The sequence below is a fragment of the Lithobates pipiens genome, unplaced genomic scaffold, assembly GCF_037356315.1.
Source record: "Lithobates pipiens isolate NorthernLeopardFrog02 unplaced genomic scaffold, aLitPip1_a1.2 Scaffold_23, whole genome shotgun sequence".
Taxonomy (NCBI): domain Eukaryota; kingdom Metazoa; phylum Chordata; class Amphibia; order Anura; family Ranidae; genus Lithobates; species Lithobates pipiens.
In genome coordinates this window covers 6,357,227-6,376,354 of record NW_027507785.1, presented here as the reverse complement: position 1 = coordinate 6,376,354, position 19,128 = coordinate 6,357,227, and the positions used below count along the sequence as shown (strand labels likewise).

General features: G+C 47.2%; 1 protein-coding gene across 1 annotated transcript in view; it reads right to left on the bottom strand.

Moving 5' to 3' along the window:
* INPPL1 (inositol polyphosphate phosphatase like 1) overlaps positions 1 to 18,878 on the bottom strand; it is a gene marked incomplete at its 3' end in the record, with an annotated part of 86,194 nt that extends 67,316 nt beyond the window's left edge. The window contains 1 exon segment of the mRNA XM_077450841.1: positions 17,360 to 18,878. Coding sequence (XP_077306967.1) covers positions 17,360 to 17,538 — 179 coding nt within the window.
* Between the last annotated feature and the right edge of the window lie 250 nt (positions 18,879 to 19,128).

Genomic DNA, 19,128 nt, shown 5'->3' with positions numbered 1-19,128 from the left:
GCAAAATGATACGGCCCCCTTGCGTTAATACTTTGTAGAGCCACCTTTTGCTGCGATTACAGCTGCAAGTCGCTTGGGGTGTCTCTATCAGTTTTGCACATCGAGAGACTGAAATTCTTGGCCATTCTTCCTTGCAAAACAGCTGGAGCTCAGTGAGGTTGGATGGAGAGCGTTTGTGAACAGCAGTTTTCAGCTCTTTCCACAGATTCTCAATTGGATTCAGGTCTGGACTTTGACTTGGCCATTCTAACACCTGGATACGTTTATTTGTGAACCATTCCTTTGTAGATTTTGCTGTATGTTTGGGATCATTGTCTTGTTGGAAGATAAATCTCCGTCCCAGTTTCAGGTCTTTTGCAGACTCCAACAGGTTTTCATCCAGAATGGTCCTGTATTTGGCTGCATCCATCTTCCCCTCAATTTTAACCATCTTCCCTGTCCCTGCTGAAGAAAAGCAGGCCCAAACCATGATGCTGCCACCACCATGTGTGACAGTGGGGATGGTGTGTTGAGGGTGATGAGCTGTGTTGCTTTTACGCCAAACATATCGTTTTGCATTGTGGGCAAAAAGTTGGATTTTGGTTTCATCTGACCAGAGCACCTTCTTCCACATGTTTGGTGTGTCTCCCAGGTGGCTTGTGGCAAACTTTAGACGAGACTTTTTATGGATATCTTTGAGAAATGGCTTTCTTCTTACCACTCTTCCATAAAGGGCAGATTTGTGCAGTGTACGACTGATTGTTGTCCTATGGACAGACTCTCCCACCTCAGCTGTAGTTCTCTGCAGTTCATCCAGAGTGATCATGGGCCTCTTGGCTGCATCTCTGATCAGTCTTCTCCTTGTCTGAGCTGAAAGTTTAGAGGGACGGCCAGGTCTTGGTAGATTTGCAGTGGTCTGATACTCCTTCCATTTCAAAATTATCGCTTGCTCAGTGCTCCTTGGGATGTTTAAAGCTTGGGAAATCTTTTTGTATCCAAATCCGGCTTTAAACTTCTCCACAACAGTATTACGGACCTGCCTGGTGTGTTCCTTGGTCTTCATGACGCTCTCTGCACTTTCAACAGAACCCTGAGACTATCACAGAGCAGGTGCATTTATACAGAGACTTGATTACACACAGGCGGATTCTATTTATCACCATCAGTCATTTAGGACAACATTGGATCATTCAGAGATCCTCGCTGAACTTCTGGAGTGAGTTTGCTGCACTGAAAATAAAGGGGCCGAATAATTTTGCACGCCCCACTTTTCAGTTTTTTTATTTGCTAAAAAAGTTTAAAATATCCAATAGATTTCGTTCCACTTCGCAATTGTGTCCCACTTGTAGGTGATTCTTCACAAAAAATTTAAATTTTATATCTTTATGTTTGAAGCCTGAAATGTGGCAAAAGGTTGAAAAGTTCAAGGGGGCCGAATACTTTCGCAAGGCACTGTAACTAATTGAACATATTACATTATTGTATAGTATATGACATTTTTGTTCTTAGGTTTAGATTTTGAAGGGGTCTACACAGGAAGCCTCCATATTTCTCCCATAAATGCCCACCATGCTCCAGGAAGTCATCAGCTATGTGACATGGGCCGCCTAAGGCTCGGGGGGGGGGGGGGGGGGGGGGGGTCACACCATGAGCCATTTCGTATCCGCAGCAGGAAAAATGGGACAAAAATAACAAAGTGATTTTGTAGCGATGACACGAGACGCACAGATTCATGTAATCTGCGGGAACGTTAATGACGGGTCAGCTTTCCTCGGTTACATTGTGCACTTTCAGCAGGAAGCCATGTTTAAAAAAGGGACTTCCTTGTTTTACCGAGTTCTTCCGAAAATAGAAAACATGCCGATCTCTATTAGCAGCTCTACAAAAGAGAATGAAAAAAAAAGGGCCGACTCTGCGTTTTGTAGAGGATCGCCTCTCCGCAGAATTCACCTTAATTATAGACGCAGTATGGAGTCGGTCGTCAGGCAATGAAAGGGTCAATGTGCACACAAGGCTGGTGACTCAGCCAGCCCAAGGGAGGAATGTGAATGATGGAGGATACACTTCACATAGGAAGGAGCACTAAGCGCTGGGCGAAGGGGGTAGGGGGGTCACTGGAGAGGAAGCCGCGACAATAGACGGCCAATGGCGGGGGGGGGGGGGGGCGCATCACGTTCTCTCTTAAGTGTTACTATGTTACAAGAAGTTACACAATACAGGAAGCAGCAATGTGAGCGGTGACATCACCAGAGGGGGGGTATGAGGTCATGGAGGATAGAAGTACAACGAGGGTGAGGCCACAGAGGCAACTGCCTCCCCTGACAGGCAGGACGGCGGGGCTGTGTGGCAGAGCTGTGTAAATGTCAGGACTGGATGGACAATAGAACGTTATCTTGGTAGGTTTGCTTGGAGTTGAGCTTTAAAAGACTAAGTCCAGGATGGATTTCTCTTCTCCCTTCACCGTGTGACACCACCACCGCCACCAGTGACACCATGAAATGACGAGAGGGGGAAGCACCCAATGCAATAAAAAAAAAAAAATTTACCGACATTCTAACCCTTCTGCACTGTACTAAATAATGTTACTTTTTTTTTTTTTTTTTTTTTATTGATATCTGTGTACCAAATTTGGGTAATTGGTCTAGCCACGAGCGATTGCCATTAATCTGTTGTCGCCCATGTAAAAGGATAGGTGCGGTGGCAAAAAGGGCGATCATTAAACGCACATGGGCGTCACTGGGCGTTTCTGGGGTGAGAGCGCGCCCAGCACAGAGACCGAGCTAGAAAAGGCAGATCTTGGCCCCCCCCCCTGGCCAATCGGTAGCTGCCAGGATTGGTACCTGATCATGTGACCGCTGCGGCAGCCAGTCATAGTGCTCACATGATTGCCGATCCTTCCCGCTAGATCCCATCCCCCACCTCCCGGACATACAGACCCTCTTAAAAAAAAAAGGGGACTCCAGGCCTGGGTGGGAAGGGGCTACTCAAAAGCTCCTCTCTAGGGAAATATTAACCCCCCCCCCCCCCCCCCCCGCCCCCAACCCCTTTCGCACATTTAATTGATCGGTTGTCCGAGACAAATTTGTTGCAAATATTTGAGTGATAAAAGGCGGCCAACAAAATTGCGCCACGGCCGAGTAGAATAAAATCAGTTAAGAGATCAATAAAAAAAAATAAAAATAATAAATCGATGGATTGGAGAGCCTTCTGCTCCTGATATTTCTTCAATCTGGTGAGTTTATTCTCAATGAACGATCATATTGCTACACGTGTGGCCACTAGGGGTGAGGCTCGGGTTTGCCGTTACCACGAATCCCGGTAAATTCTTGTAAACTAAACTAGAAACGCCATTAAGGAGACTTCTGATAAGCCAGCCCCCCACCCCCCCGCTTTTAAAAGAGGGACACAGAGCAGCCATAATGTCGGTGAATTGGAAGCTGCTCAAAGAAAAGGATCGGGATGGTATTTTGGCCTAGCCTTGCTCATAAGGGGACCCATCAAAAGTCCCATTAAGGGGACTTTTGATTAGCCAGGCCCCCCACCCCCTGCTATTAAAAGAGGGACACAGAGCAGCCATAATGTCGGTGAATTGGAAGCTGCTGAAAGAAAAGGATCGGGATGGTATTTTGGCCTAGCCTTGCTCATAAGGTCATTTCTACTTGGCATTGGTACACATCCCCCCATGGCAGTGCCCACCTTCCTACACTCATTTTGACATTAGTCTGCCCATTAGCCATAAAAATGGGCAGAACTGAACAATATTTGCCCACGATGGGGTTCGCATCTAAGTTCGGGTTCGCCAAAATTCAATTCCAATTCCCCTCTAAATGTTTAGGGCAGAGCTTCCAAATTAAAAAAAAAAGAGCCCACGGGGGTTACGTTGGTGTCCACAAGTGAAACGCAGCTTTGTGGCACTATCAGTACGGGGTCATCTGGTGCCCAACGTGAGGATGCCAAAGACACTAGAATGATGCCGCCGGCACAAAGTGATGTTTTTAAAAAAATTTGGTGCCGCGAAGGCTCATCTACCCAGAACTGCCTTGGGGGGGATAAAAAAAAAAAAAGGGGGTGACCAGATAGAAAGTCCTGACTGTGAGTAAAACCGTCCGCTTGGCACTTAGGGAAGGCTTCGCGAATACCTACAGGACACAAGCGGGTAACCATCTGCTATGACGTGTTCCGCCTTCAAATGATTGTTTGTTCCCACTGAAAACAGGCAAGCAGACAATACACTGTGACCCCAGGACCCCCCCCCGAATACTGCCTATGGTGCCAGCTTACTCATAAAGCCGAGCCTTATCCACAGAGATCAGAAGGCAAACACCCGAGGTTACACATTAACCACCGCGAGCGAGAAAATACGAGGCGCCCCTCCCCCAAGAGCGCAACACAAATTGTCCTTATATACACTTCCTCATCACTCCTTATTTTAAGGATTGTGAGCTTACACTCTAATGCCCCCCATAGTCACACACTATTATTAGTAGTATTATACATTTATAGCTCTGACATATACCGCAGTGCTGTACAGAGAACACTGAGCCAATCACATCAGTCTCTGCACCAGAGGAGCTTACACTCTAATGTCTAATGCTCTGACATATACCGTAGTGCTGTACCAGAGGAGCTTACACTCTAATACTCTAATGTCCCCCCACAGTCACACTATTATTATACATTTATATAGCTCTGACATATACCGCAGTGCTGTACAGAGATCACTGAGCCAGTCACATCAGTCTCTGCACCAGAGGAGCTTACACTCTAATGTCCCACCACAGTCACACTATTATTATACAATTATATAGCTCTGACATATACCGCAGTGCTGTACAAAGATCACTGAGCCAGTCACATCAGTCTCTGTACCAGAGGAGCTTACACTCTAATGGCCCCTCCCCCCACAGTCACACTATTACTATTATTATTATTATATATTTATATAGCTCTGACATATACCGTAGTGCTGCACCAGAGGAGCTTACACTCTAATGTCCCCCCCCAGTGCTGTACAGAGATCACTGAGCCAGTCACATGAGTCTCTGTACCAGAGGAGCTTACACTCTAATGCCCCCCCCACAGTCACACTATTATTATTATTATTCATGTATATGTCTCTGACACATTGTATCCTGGTATAATAAATTGCGGTGTGTAGGGAACGGCTCCCTCGGGGTACACAATGATATAATTACAGGGTGACGCGGAGCGTGTAGTGCGCTGTACAGCCCTCGGGGACATGTGACATTCCTGCCGGGAAGCAATTAGAAGGAAGCATTGTTAGGCTGTTTATAAAAAACACACATCCACCAATAATCGAGACTACACCGGATGCCCGGGATCCGCCGCACTCCCCGGGCCAGGCTGCTGGGTTGTCACGTTCAGATCCTACCTGGAAGATCTCATTAAAAAAGGTCAAAGTCAAGTCAATGTACCGATTGGGGACATTTCACCCACTAAAATTAGAACGGTGGGAATCCAGGTAGTATTTTTTTTTTTTGGGGACCTTTCATCTCACTTCCTGTCCTGGAGACACAACAGGAAGTGAGAGAAAATCCTCTATACTGGTGTCCCTATTGGGAGTTTTCTCCTTACTTCCTGATTTTGGTGACAACTGTCCCATTTTTGGATTTCACTTCCTGTCCCACTGAGAAGAGCGGCCAGAACTAAATAAAGAGAGTGACTACGGGTCCAGGAAGTGAAGGGATAACCGTAAAATCTGAGAGGGGTTCTAACCCCCCCCCCCCCAAAAAAAATATCAATATAAAAAAATAAATAAAATATATATTATATATATATATATATACACACACACACACATACATACATTACATTATATATACACACACATTTTTATTTTATATATATATATATATATATATATATATATATATATATATATATATATATATATTATAAAAATGTGTGTGTGAGAGATTATATATCACACACATTTTTATAATAATAATTTTTATAATATATATATATATATATATATATATATATATATATATATATATATATATATATATATACACACACATATACACATACACATATACACACAATTGGCATTGAAATAAAAAAAAAAAATTATATATATATATATATATATATATATATATATATATATATATATATATATATATATATATATATATATATATATATATATATATATATATATATATATATATATATATATATATATATATATTTATATATAATAATTTATATATTTTTTTTATTTCAATGCCAATAGTTATATATACTTATAATACTTTAATAACCCTCATATTATGATAATTACATTTTTTAATTTCTTTCTGAAAAATGTATTTTTATTGAGTTTGAATTTATTTGAATAAAAAAAAATAAAAAAAATAAAAAATGTCAAAATTTATTTTATATTTGAATACTTGGTACAAGAAAAGCATTTGCACCCCCCCTCCCCCCACCCTGATTCTACAATTGCGCAGATGTGGCGCAGGGTTTAGGGACATCTGCGCATGCATGGGGTTCCCCTCCCATGCACAAAGATGGACGATTAAAAAAAAAAAAAAAAAAAGAAAAGATACAAAACTGCTGCGTATTACGCATGCGCGGAAGATTCCCCGCGCGTGCGCAGAGCTGCCGAAGGTTCGACGGTGCCAGAGGAGGGCGGAGCCAAATGAAAAGGAGACTGTAGTTCCTCTTTAAGTGGAAATTTAATGTGGACCTATAACTAGCATTTTTTCCCCTCTTGGCTCCTCCCCCTCCTGGCTCCACCCCTTACTAGACACTAGACTATTTCCTAATTGTTTAAACGGCGTCTGGCGTTTTTCAGCGCGGCGCAGCGCTTTCCTTCTGTCCTGCCTAGACAATGCCTTCTAGGTTGTTCACGTCATACGACCCTGGATGCAGGTTTCCCGATGGGCGTATGGGTGCTGCAGGATTGCGCATGCGTTATCCTGTGTGCATCGAACCGCGGGAAGCAATTTCCGGCTCATTTCATAATGGTTTGCGCTGGTGGTGGGGGGAGGGGGTGGGGCTTTAAGTAAAACCGTCATGGGAGGAATATGATGAATACAGCGCCTTGAAAAAGTATTCATACCCCTTGAAATGTTCCACATTTTGTTGTTTTACCACCAAAAAACGTAAAATGTATGTTATTGGGATTTTATGTGATAGACCAGTAATGGCGAACCTTGGCACCCCAGATGTTTTGGAACTACATTTCCCATGATGCTCTTGCACTCTGCAGTGTAGTGGAGCATCATGGGAAATGTAGTTCCAAAACATCCGGGGTGCCGGGGTTCGCCATCACTGTGATAGACCAACACAAAGTGTCACATAATTGTGAAGTGGAAGGAAAATGATACAAATAAATATGTGAAAAGTGTGTGGGGGGGGCATTTGTATGGCGCCCCCTGGAGTCAATACTTTGTAGAACCCCCTTTCTCTACAAGTCTTTTTGGGGGTGTCTCTACCAGCTGTGCCCATCTAGAGAGGACATTTCTGCCCATTCTTCTTCTTTGCAGAATATCTCAAGCTCTGTCAGATTGGATGGAGAGCGTCTGTGATCAGCAATTTTCAAGTCTTGCCACAGATTCTCAATGGGATTTAGGTCTGGACTGTGACTGGGTCATTCTAACACATGAATATGCTTTGATGTAAACCATTCCATTGTAACTCTGGCTGGATGTTTCGGGTCGTTGTCCTGCTGGAAGGTGAACCTCCGCCCCGGTCTCAAGTCTTCTGCCGACTCTAACAGGTTTTCTTCTAAGATTGCCCTGTATTTGTCTCCATCCATCTTCCCATCAACTCTGACCAGCTTCCCTGTCCCTGCTGAAGAAAACCATCCCCACCACATGATGCTGCCACCACCATGCTTCACGGTGCGGATGGTGTGTTCAGGGGGATGGGCAGTGTTAGTTTTCCCCCACACATAGCGTTTTGCTTTTAGGACAAAAAATAAAATCTTGGTCTCATCTGACCAGATCACCTTCTTCCATGTTTGCTGCCCCCTCCCCCACATGGCTTCTCACAAACTACAAACAGGACTTCTTATGACTTTCTTTCTCCAATGTCTTTCTTCTTGTCACTCTTCCATAAAGGGCAGATTTGTGGAGAGACGACTAATAGTTGTCCTGTGGACAGATTCTCCCCCCTGAGCTGTGGATCTCTGCAGCTCCTCCAGAGTTACCATGGACCTCTTGGCTCTTCTCTGATGAATGCTCTCCTTGCCCGGCCCGGTCAGTTTAGGTGGACGGCCATGTCTTGGTAGGTTTGCGGTTGTACCATACTCTTTCCATTTTCCGATGATGGATTGAACAGAGCTCCGTGAGATGTTCAAAGCTTGTGATATTTTTTTATAACCTAACCCTGCTTTATACTTCTCCACAACTTTATCCCTGACCTGCCTGGTGTGTTCCTTGGCCTTCATGATGCTGTTTGTTCACCAAGGTTATCTAACAAACCTTTGAGGGCTTCACCGAACAGCTGTATTTATACTGAGATTAAATTACACACTATTTACTAATTAGGTGACTTCTGAAGGCAATTGGTTCCACTAGATGTTAGTTAGGGGTATCAGAGTAAAGGGGGCGCCATACAAATGCCCCCCCACACACACACTTTTCACATTTATTTGTCAAAAATGTTGAAAACCATTTATCATTTTCCTTCCACTTCACAATTATGTGTCACTTTGTGTTGGTCTATCACATAAAATCCCAATAAAATACCTTTACGTTTTTGGTTGTAACATGACAAAATGTGGAACATTTCAAGGGGTATGAATACTTTTTCCAGGCACTGTACATTCGATACATTTTAACAATGCAGTGAGCAGAGGGATCAACAGACAACCAATCAGTGACTTCCTCGGCTGGCAGTGATCTCTGCGCTGGGACAGGAAAGCCGCGGCGTACAAAAGATGACTCCGCCCCCGACAGGAAACCCACAACTTGGCTGCGGTGGAGAGGACTCCAGATTTACGGCTCAGCCGAGGATGTGCCGCCGCTTCCCGTGCCAAGTTATTCTCGGGACGCCGGGGGAACGCCATCGTACAGGAATGTCAGAAGAGCTCCGCCCACAGCGCAGCCAGATCACCGTCACACCGCACAAGACTCCATACAGATCACCGTCACACCGCACAAGACTCGGGACAGTTCGCCGTCACACCGCACAAGACTCGGGACAGTTCGCCGTCACACCGCACAAGACTCGGGACAGTTCACCGTCACACCGCACAAGACTCGGGACAGTTCACCGTCACACCGCACAAGACTCCATACAGCTCACCGTCACACCGCACAAGACTCGGGACAGTTCACCGTCACACCGCACAAGACTCGGGACAGTTCACCGTCACACCGCACAAGACTCGGGACAGTTCACCGTCACACCGCACAAGACTCGGGACAGTTCACCGTCACACCGCACAAGACTCGGGACAGTTCACCGTCACACCGCACAAGACTCGGGACAGTTCACCGTCACACCGCACAAGACTCCAGACAGTTCACCGTCACACCGCACAAGACTCCAGACAGATCACCGTCACACCGCACAAGACTCCATACAGATCACCGTCACACCGCACAAGACTCGGGACAGTTCACCGTCACACCGCACAAGACTCGGGACAGTTCACCGTCACACCGCACAAGACTCGGGACAGTTCACCGTCACACCGCACAAGACTCGGGACAGTTCACCGTCACACCGCACAAGACTCGGGACAGTTCGCCGTCACACCGCACAAGACTCGGGACAGTTCACCGTCACACCGCACAAGACTCGGGACAGTTCACCGTCACACCGCACAAGACTCGGGACAGTTCACCGTCACACCGCACAAGACTCGGGACAGTTCGCCGTCACACCGCACAAGACTCGGGACAGTTCACCGTCACACCGCACAAGACTCGGGACAGTTCACCGTCACACCGCACAAGACTCCAGACAGTTCACCGTCACACCGCACAAGACTCGGGACAGTTCGCCGTCACACCGCACAAGACTCGGGACAGTTCACCGTCACACCGCACAAGACTCGGGACAGTTCACCGTCACACCGCACAAGACTCCAGACAGTTCGCCGTCACACCGCACAAGACTCGGGACAGTTCACCGTCACACCGCACAAGACTCCAGACAGTTCGCCGTCACACCGCACAATACTCGGGACAGTTCACCGTCACACCGCACAATACTCCAGACAGTTCGCCGTCACACCGCACAAGACTCCAGACAGTTCACCGTCACACCGCACAAGACTCGGGACAGTTCACCGTCACACCGCACAAGACTCCAGACAGTTCACCGTCACACCGCACAAGACTCCAGACAGTTCACCGTCACACCGCACAAGACTCCAGACAGTTCACCGTCACACCGCACAAGACTCGGGACAGTTCACCGTCACACCGCACAAGACTCGGGACAGTTCACCGTCACACCGCACAAGACTCGGGACAGTTCACCGTCACACCGCACAATACTCGGGACAGTTCACCGTCACACCGCACAATACTCGGGACAGTTCACCGTCACACCGCACAAGACTCGGGACAGTTCACCGTCACACCGCACAAGACTCCGGACAGTTCACCGTCACACCGCACAAGACTCCGGACAGTTCACCGTCACACCGCACAAGACTCCAGACAGTTCACCGTCACACCGCACAAGACTCCAGACAGTTCACCGTCACACCGCACAAGACTCCATACAGTTCACTGTCACACCGCACAAGACTCCAGACAGTTCACCGTCACACCGCACAAGACTCCAGACAGTTCACCGTCACACCGCACAAGACTCGGGACAGTTCACCGTCACACCGCACAATACTCGGGACAGTTCACCGTCACACCGCACAATACTCGGGACAGTTCACCGTCACACCGCACAAGACTCGGGACAGTTCACCGTCACACCGCACAAGACTCCAGACAGTTCACCGTCACACCGCACAAGACTCCAGACAGTTCACCGTCACACCGCACAAGACTCCAGACAGTTCACCGTCACACCGCACAAGACTCCATACAGTTCACCGTCACACCGCACAAGACTCCATACAGTTCACTGTCACACCGCACAAGACTCCAGACAGTTCACCGTCACACCGCACAAGACTCCAGACAGTTCACCGTCACACCGCACAAGACTCGGGACAGTTCACCGTCACACCGCACAAGACTCGGGACAGTTCACCGTCACACCGCACAAGACTCGGGACAGTTCACCGTCACACCGCACAAGACTCCAGACAGTTCGCCGTCACACCGCACAAGACTCCAGACAGTTCGCCGTCACACCGCACAAGACTCGGGACAGTTCACCGTCACACCGCACAAGACTCGGGACAGTTCACCGTCACACCGCACAAGACTCGGGACAGTTCGCCGTCACACCGCACAAGACTCCAGACAGTTCGCCGTCACACCGCACAAGACTCCAGACAGTTCGCCGTCACACCGCACAAGACTCCAGACAGTTCGCCGTCACACCGCACAAGACTCCAGACAGTTCGCCGTCACACCGCACAAGACTCCAGACAGCTCACCGTCACACCGTACAAGACTCCAGACAGCTCACCGTCACACCGCACAAGACTCCAGACAGTTCACCGTCACACCGCACAAGACTCGGGACAGTTCACCGTCACACCGCACAAGACTCCAGACAGTTCACCGTCACACCGCACAAGACTCCAGACAGTTCACCGTCACACCGCACAAGACTCCAGACAGTTCACCGTCACACCGCACAAGACTCCAGACAGTTCACCGTCACACCGCACAAGACTCCAGACAGTTCACCGTCACACCGCACAAGACTCCAGACAGTTCACCGTCACACCGCACAAGACTCGGGACAGTTCACCGTCACACCGCACAAGACTCCAGACAGCTCACCGTCACACCGCACAAGACTTGGGACAGCTCACCGTCACACCGCACAAGACTCGGGACAGTTCACCGTCACACCGCACAAGACCCCATACAGTTCACTGTCACACCGCACAAGACTCCAGACAGCTCACTGTCACACCACAAAAGACACACATGCTGTCTCATGGCTCCTGAGTGCACATAACATCAGATACCCGAGCCCCGGAGTTGAGTAACTTCATCTTGGCCTGCTCTGTTCCTGTTTCGCACGGTTAGCAGCTGGGAGGCACTGTGCAAGGCCAGCTGAAAAAGGCAGCAACTGTCAAGACATGAGATGACCCGACTCCCCAGCTGAAGAGTCAGAGAAGACGGAGACACAGAGCCTACACCAAGACAGGAAGTGAGGGGGGGAATCTCCCCGGAGGGGACACCAGCTGCGGTCACACTCAGCAGTGATGGAAGGATAGGGGTGACAGGTCCTCTTTGTCCACACCACACAGCGGGGCACATCCATGGTCACTGCTTAAAGGGGAACTCCGGCCAAAATGAAAAAAATATAACAACATATATCCCGCAATCCGCCGGTAGCATTTTGTTTTTCTCTGTAATGTAGTTGTATTACCTGTTGATCCCGCCAGTAAAACCAGCATTTCTCCAACTTCCTCTAATAAGGTGACAACGCCGCTCGTTCTGCAGTGAAATCACACACAGTGTGCCGAAGGTGGACTTTTAACCGAATGACAAATAAATTAGAAAGGCCAACTGCAGCTAACGCTCACAGGTTTTTTTTATATATTAAAATTAAAGTTGGCTGTCCTGCCCCCCCCCCCCCCCCCCCCAGGGATATTATATGGTTTGTCCCATCCCCTACAACTGTCACTTTACCTGGCCAGCTTGGCCCGTTACATGAAGTGGGGGGGGGGGGGGGGGGGAAATAACAGATCTACTGCCTATAGTTCTACTCTTTACTGCTATCAGGGGCCCCATTAGAGAGATTTCCCTTCACTTCCTGTTCTAGTGACAACATTTTAGCACACAAGAAAGGTGGGGGGGGGGCAGTACTGCCACTGACTGCGACCCATTAAAGTGCAATGGGGCTGCGCCACAAATGCGTGCCATGCAGGTAGCTGTGCATGTTGGTTCAGCCATTTTTTTTTTCATTACGCCCTCGTTCACATTGGGGAGACTTGTCATGCGATTGGACAGATAAAAAAAAAAAATCGCATGACAAGTCGCATCCTTTTGACGGCAATGGCACTGTTCAGGTTGGTGCTGTGCCGCATTGTTTTGTAAAAAGTAGTTCCTGCACTACTTTAGGCGCGACTTCGGGTTGCGACTTGCACATACTTCTGTCCATGAAGCCGCACGGATGTCTTCCGAGTCGCCCCCCCCCCCCCCCCCCCAAAGTCACACCGACATGCATGCAATTTCAAATGAAGTCGCACAAATTTTTTTATAGCCGCAGTCAATGGGAAGGAGGGCTAAGGGTGATGCGCTCTGAAGAGGGATCCACATTCAGGTCGCTCTTAAGAGTGCATTTTGACAAGCGGTTAGGAGGCGTGGTATCGCTGGCTCTTGATCCACCGGTGGTGGGGGGGGGGGGGGCTTGCAGAGCGGCCCGATTTACTTAAATGGGACGCCATCAGCAATGAGCTACCCCTGCCAAAAGCGTCGGGTGGGGGGTGTAAGGCTACGTTTCCACTAATGCAACCAAAATCGTGCAATTTTGGAGTGAAGCTTTGATCCAACTTTACAGTCTCTAGATCAAAAGTCGCATCAATGTAGTGCAGGAACCTTTTTTTTTAATAAAGTCGCGCCTAACTTTAAGTCGCACAGATGGGAACGTTTGCCATTGATTGCCATCAATGGGCTGTGACTTGTATGTGTCCAAAGTCGCATGACAAGTCGCACTAGTGGAAACGGAGCCTAAATCTTTACCGTGGCCCCCGGAGCAAAGCATCGCGGTCACGGGAATTATACACCCACAGGGGGAGGGGTAGTAGCAGTTGTGGGGTGGTAAAAGCAAGGGGGGGGGTGGGGGTCAAACACAGCGTTTTACCGCACCACAGCCTTACATGTGAACAAGTCCTTAAACATGTGGTGAGGAGGTGACATATCTCCTGTCAAGCACCCTCTGAAAAGCTGATCCATCTCAAACTGCTATTCAGAGGGGCGGTGGCACATGAGATTGAAACCTTAGAGGGTTCCCCCCCCCCCCAGGGGTTCTAATCCTGCCCCACTCCATCCAAAGGAAAGAAGAAGAGAAAAAAAAAAAGGAATTGGCTTGACATTATAAGAAACTGTAATAATAATAAATAATATTATTATTAATAGGGAGAAGAATATAAACAGAAAAGATACAAAGTAACAAACAACAACAATACTAATATTATTATTAGTAGTATTGTTGTTGTTTGAAAAATATATGGTTAAAGAGCCTCGCTGTGGATATAAAAGGCATGTAATAGGGCTGCTGCTGTACTGCAAGGTAAGTACCCCAAAAAATTAAATAATTTAAACTCAGCGCTGCACCTATAAAGTACTAATATACTTGTATACAAACATCAACATGTATAACAAAACAAAGTGCTCGGTGGCAATATAGTGCAGATAAAGTGCAATCAATAAAGTTCATCAGATAGGAGATACAGGGTTGGTGACAGGTTGGAGTATATTCCTGGTGACTTCCTGTGCTCCCCTCCTGGGTCCCCACTCACCAGATGGAGATGACATATAAGCCTGTGTATCAAGATGGTGTCTCCCGTCCACCGAGTAGGTTGGTGTATTGTGCCTTTTGGGGAATAGAATCTCCTTTCCTCCACCACATGCTCAGGGTCCTAGACACTTTACACGATCACCGACCGTTGTAGCAACGTTTGGACAAACGGAGGAAAGGGGACATGTAGTGCAATACTGCAAGATTTTATTAAAAAGGTTTAAAATCATTACACTTACATTAAAATCTTTTTTAAAAAAACGTGCAGAAAGTGCCGCCTTGGCATCCAAACAGCCTTCACAGATTCTCCTTAGCTTGACGCGTTTCGCCCCTTCCACTGGGCGTCATCAGAAGCTGATGGAGTCTGCGATTGGCTGTCTTATATACTTTAAGTGCCCACCCACTACACCCAATACCTCCCACTGCTCTCATTGATGGAGCAGTTCGAAATTAACATAACTTCCGGTGTCCGCCAGAACCGAACGTTGCTACAACGGTCAGTGATCGTGTAAAGTGTGTAGGACCCTGAGCATGTGGTGGAGGAAAAGAGATTCTATTCCCTAAAGGCACGATACACCAACCTACTCGGTGGACGGGAGACACCATCTTGATACACAGGCTTATATGTTATCTTCATCTGGTGAGTGGGGACCCAGGAGGGGAGCACAGGGGGAGTCACCAGATATATACTCCAACCTGTCACCAACCCTGTATCTCCTATCGGATGAACTTCATTGATTGCACTTTATCTGCACTATATTATCACTGAGCACTTTATTTTGTTATACATGTTGATGTTTGCAGGGACGGACTGACAACTCATGGGGCCCCCGGGCAATAGGAGATTATGGGGCCCCCAGGCAATCAGAGATTATGGGGCCACACAGTATACACAAACACACACACACAGTATAAAATCACACAGGTTACACATACATGTACACACAGTATACACAGATATGTTTCTATTGGCTGAGAAGGTACTGGTGAGGTGGGGCAGCTATAATCTCTGGATTTTTAGACCAAAAGGATGTCGGCAAGAGACATTTCAGATGGCAGATTTTAAAAAAAACACAGATTTTTACATACTGTCCCTGGTTTTACTGAGGCCGGTGTTCTGCCTAATAGAGTCCGCCTATCAAATGCTGTCCGCTCCGTACTGCGCATGCGCAGTATGGAGCAGACGAAGCTTCGGAAAAACTCCGAAGCTGAACGGCGCCTGCGCCGTGAGTGGAGGAGGTAGCCCCACTATCCTTACGGACATAGGGTTGAGAATTTTAGAGTGCCCCTCGCGGGCGAGCTTCGCTTGCCACGCTTCGGGCTCGGCCTCGCTGCGCTCGGCTCTTTTATTCTAACTCTATGTCCACTTGGATAGTGGGGATAGAACCTGGACTCACGGCGCAGGCGCCGTTCATCCTCTGCAATTTTCGGAATCTGTGTCCCTGTGTACTGCGCATGCGCAGTACGCAGGGGACACCATCTGATGGAGGACACTATTTTACAAGACACCGGCAACCCTGATGGGGTCCCCTAGTGGCCCGGGGCCCTCGGGCAGTGCCCGAGTTGCTGAATGGTCAGTCCGCCCCTGGATGTTTGTATACATGTATATTAGTATTTTATAGGTGCAGCGCTGAGTTTAAATTCTTTTGTTATTGTTTGTTACTATTGTTGTTACTTTGTATCTTTTCTGTTTATATTCTTCTTCCTATTAATAATAATAATATTATTATTTTGCATCTTCTTTTTGTTGTTTTTATATTATTAGTAGTAGTATTGTTGTATGTTACTTTGTAGATTTTCTGTTTATATTAATAATAAGAATAATATTATTAATAATAAGAATAATAATAATAATAATATTATTACATTGCATCTTCTCTGTGTTCTGTTTTTATATAATATTATTATTATTATATAAAAACAGAACACAGAGAAGATGTAGTAGGATTTTCTGTTTATATTCCTATTATTATTAATAATAATAATAATAATAATAATAATAGGAATATAAAACAGAAAATCCTACTACATCTTCTCTGTGTTCTGTTTTTATATAATAATGATATTATTATTAAAAACAGAACGCAGAGAAAATGTAGTAGGATTTTCTGTTTATATTATTATTATTGTTTAATAATAATCACAATAATTGTAATAACAATAATAATGATAAACAGAAAATCCTACTACATCTTCTCTGCATTCTATTTTTATATAATATATAATAATTCATATAAAACAGAAAAAATACAAAGTAACAAACAACAATACTACTACAACAACAACTAATAATAATAATAATAATAATAATAATAATAATAATAATAATAATAATAATAATAATAATAATAATATAAAAACAGAATATACAATGTAGTAATAATAATAACAACTTCCCACCGACAGGCCAGATTTCTGCCGCTTCCTGAGACGAGCGAAACGTTTTTTTTTTTATGAATTCGGCGAACCTCCCGGAATCTGGTGAGCCGCGTTTCTCCCATCTGACGGAACGCGTACGGGGAAATCTGCCGAATTCAGCGCTCTTTTTGCCCGAGGATCGATCACCACATCGGACAATGTGACCGACCAATGGGGCTGCCGGTGGGGCGTATTCTGATAAAATCGGAGATGCACAATGGGCCCGAGATCCCGTGGAGATTCGCCGAATCCGTGGTCTAATGGCTTCGCTTGTCTCTCGTGGCGAATAGCGGAACCTGGAATATTTGCGGAGGGTCAAGTTGACAGTGAAGGCTCTCAGGCCTGAAGGTTTTATACTTACAGGACGCAGAGGGCGTAGGCCCCGGTGACACTCTCGCTGTCCCTCACCAGGAAGCTCCCGTCCCGACCAGCCTTGGCCAGGAGCTCCTCGGCCGCCGCTCGGCTCAGGTCCCGGTGATACCAGGGGAGGGCCATGTTCCCAGCAGCCCCCTGGGCAGCGCCAGAGACGCTGGACGCCATGTTTCCGGCAAGGTGTCCAGATGGAGGATGAGATCCCAGGGAAGGGTCCAGATAGGGTAAGTTAGATCCCACTGATAGATCCAATTGGAAAGGTCCAGATAGTGGATATGAGATTTCAGGGGCAGATCCAATTGGAGGAGTATGTATGATCCTTGGAAAGCGCCTGGAAGGGGTTATGTCAGATTCCAGGAAAGGGGTAGGTTAGATCCTTGGGAAGGGCCCAGATGAAGTATGTATGACCCCAGGGAAGGGTCCATACGGGGGGGGGATGCAAGATCCCTGGGACAGATCCAATTGGAGTATGTCAGATCCTTGGAAAGGGTCCAGATGGGGTATGTGTGGGCCTAAGGAAGGATCTGGATGGAGTATGTCAGATCCCAAGAAAGGAGTATGGTAGATCTTTGGGAAGGGCCTGGATGAAGAACGTATGAAGGGTCCATACGGGGCATGCGAGATCCCAGGGCTAGATCCAATTGGAGTATGTAAAATCCCAGGGAAAGGTCCAGATGGGGTATGTGTGGGTCTGAGGGAGGATCCGGATGGAGTACGCCAGATCCCAAAGGAAAGATCCGGATGGAGTTTGTACAATCCTTGGAAAAAGGTCCAGATGAAGAGGGTCAGACCCCGGGAAAGGGGTAAGTCAGACCTCTAGGAAGGGTCCAGATGGGGGATGTCAGATACCTGTGAAGTGTCCAATCGGAGTATGTCAGATCCCAGGGAAGGATCCCTATGGATGATGTACAATCCCAAGGAAGGGTCCAGATAGGGAGGGTGGGGGGATGACAGATCCAATTGGAGTATGTCAGATTCCAGGGAAGGATCCAGGTGGGGTATGTCTGACCTCAAGGATGAGTCCAGTTGGAGTATGTATGACCCCAGCAATGGGTCCAGATGGGAGATGTCAGATCCCAGGGAAGGGTCCAGTTGAAGTATGTATAATCCCAGAGAAGGATCCGGGTGGGGTATGTCAGACCCCAAGGAAAGGTCCACTTGGAGTATGTCTGATCCTTGGCTAGGATTCCCTATGGACTATAAACAATCCCAGGGAAGGGTCCAGTTGGAGTATGACCGATCCGAATGGAGTATGTCGCCCTCCCGGCACCGGATTCCCCTCCCTCCTCCCTATTTACTAAACTTTCCCCAAAAGTTCTGCAAAACAAAGGCGGGAGCCGCGGCCGGGTGTCCAGGGGGCCGCTCGGGGGGCCACTGCCAGGGATCCCCTCCCCCACCTCCTCAGGGTCTCATGGCCGCCCGCACACTTCCTCTGCCACCCGGGGACCGACCGACCGACCGACCTACCGGGGGAGGATCTCTGGGAGGATACAATGTAACCGCCGGACCGTCCGATCTGCTCTGGGGGCGCTAGAGGGCGCTGGAGGAGGAGAGCGGAGGGGGGGGAGGGGAGAGCGGCTCCACCCGGAGGGCACAACTGGAGTCAAGTCATCAGACAGTTGTAAATCAGTGGTCTTGTTATCGGACACATTTTTTGGGGTTGAATATTCAACACAAAAAAAACAAATATAACATAATGTAATATATATATATAGAAAATAATGATTACACAGAGTTGTCACACATACTTCACCCTCT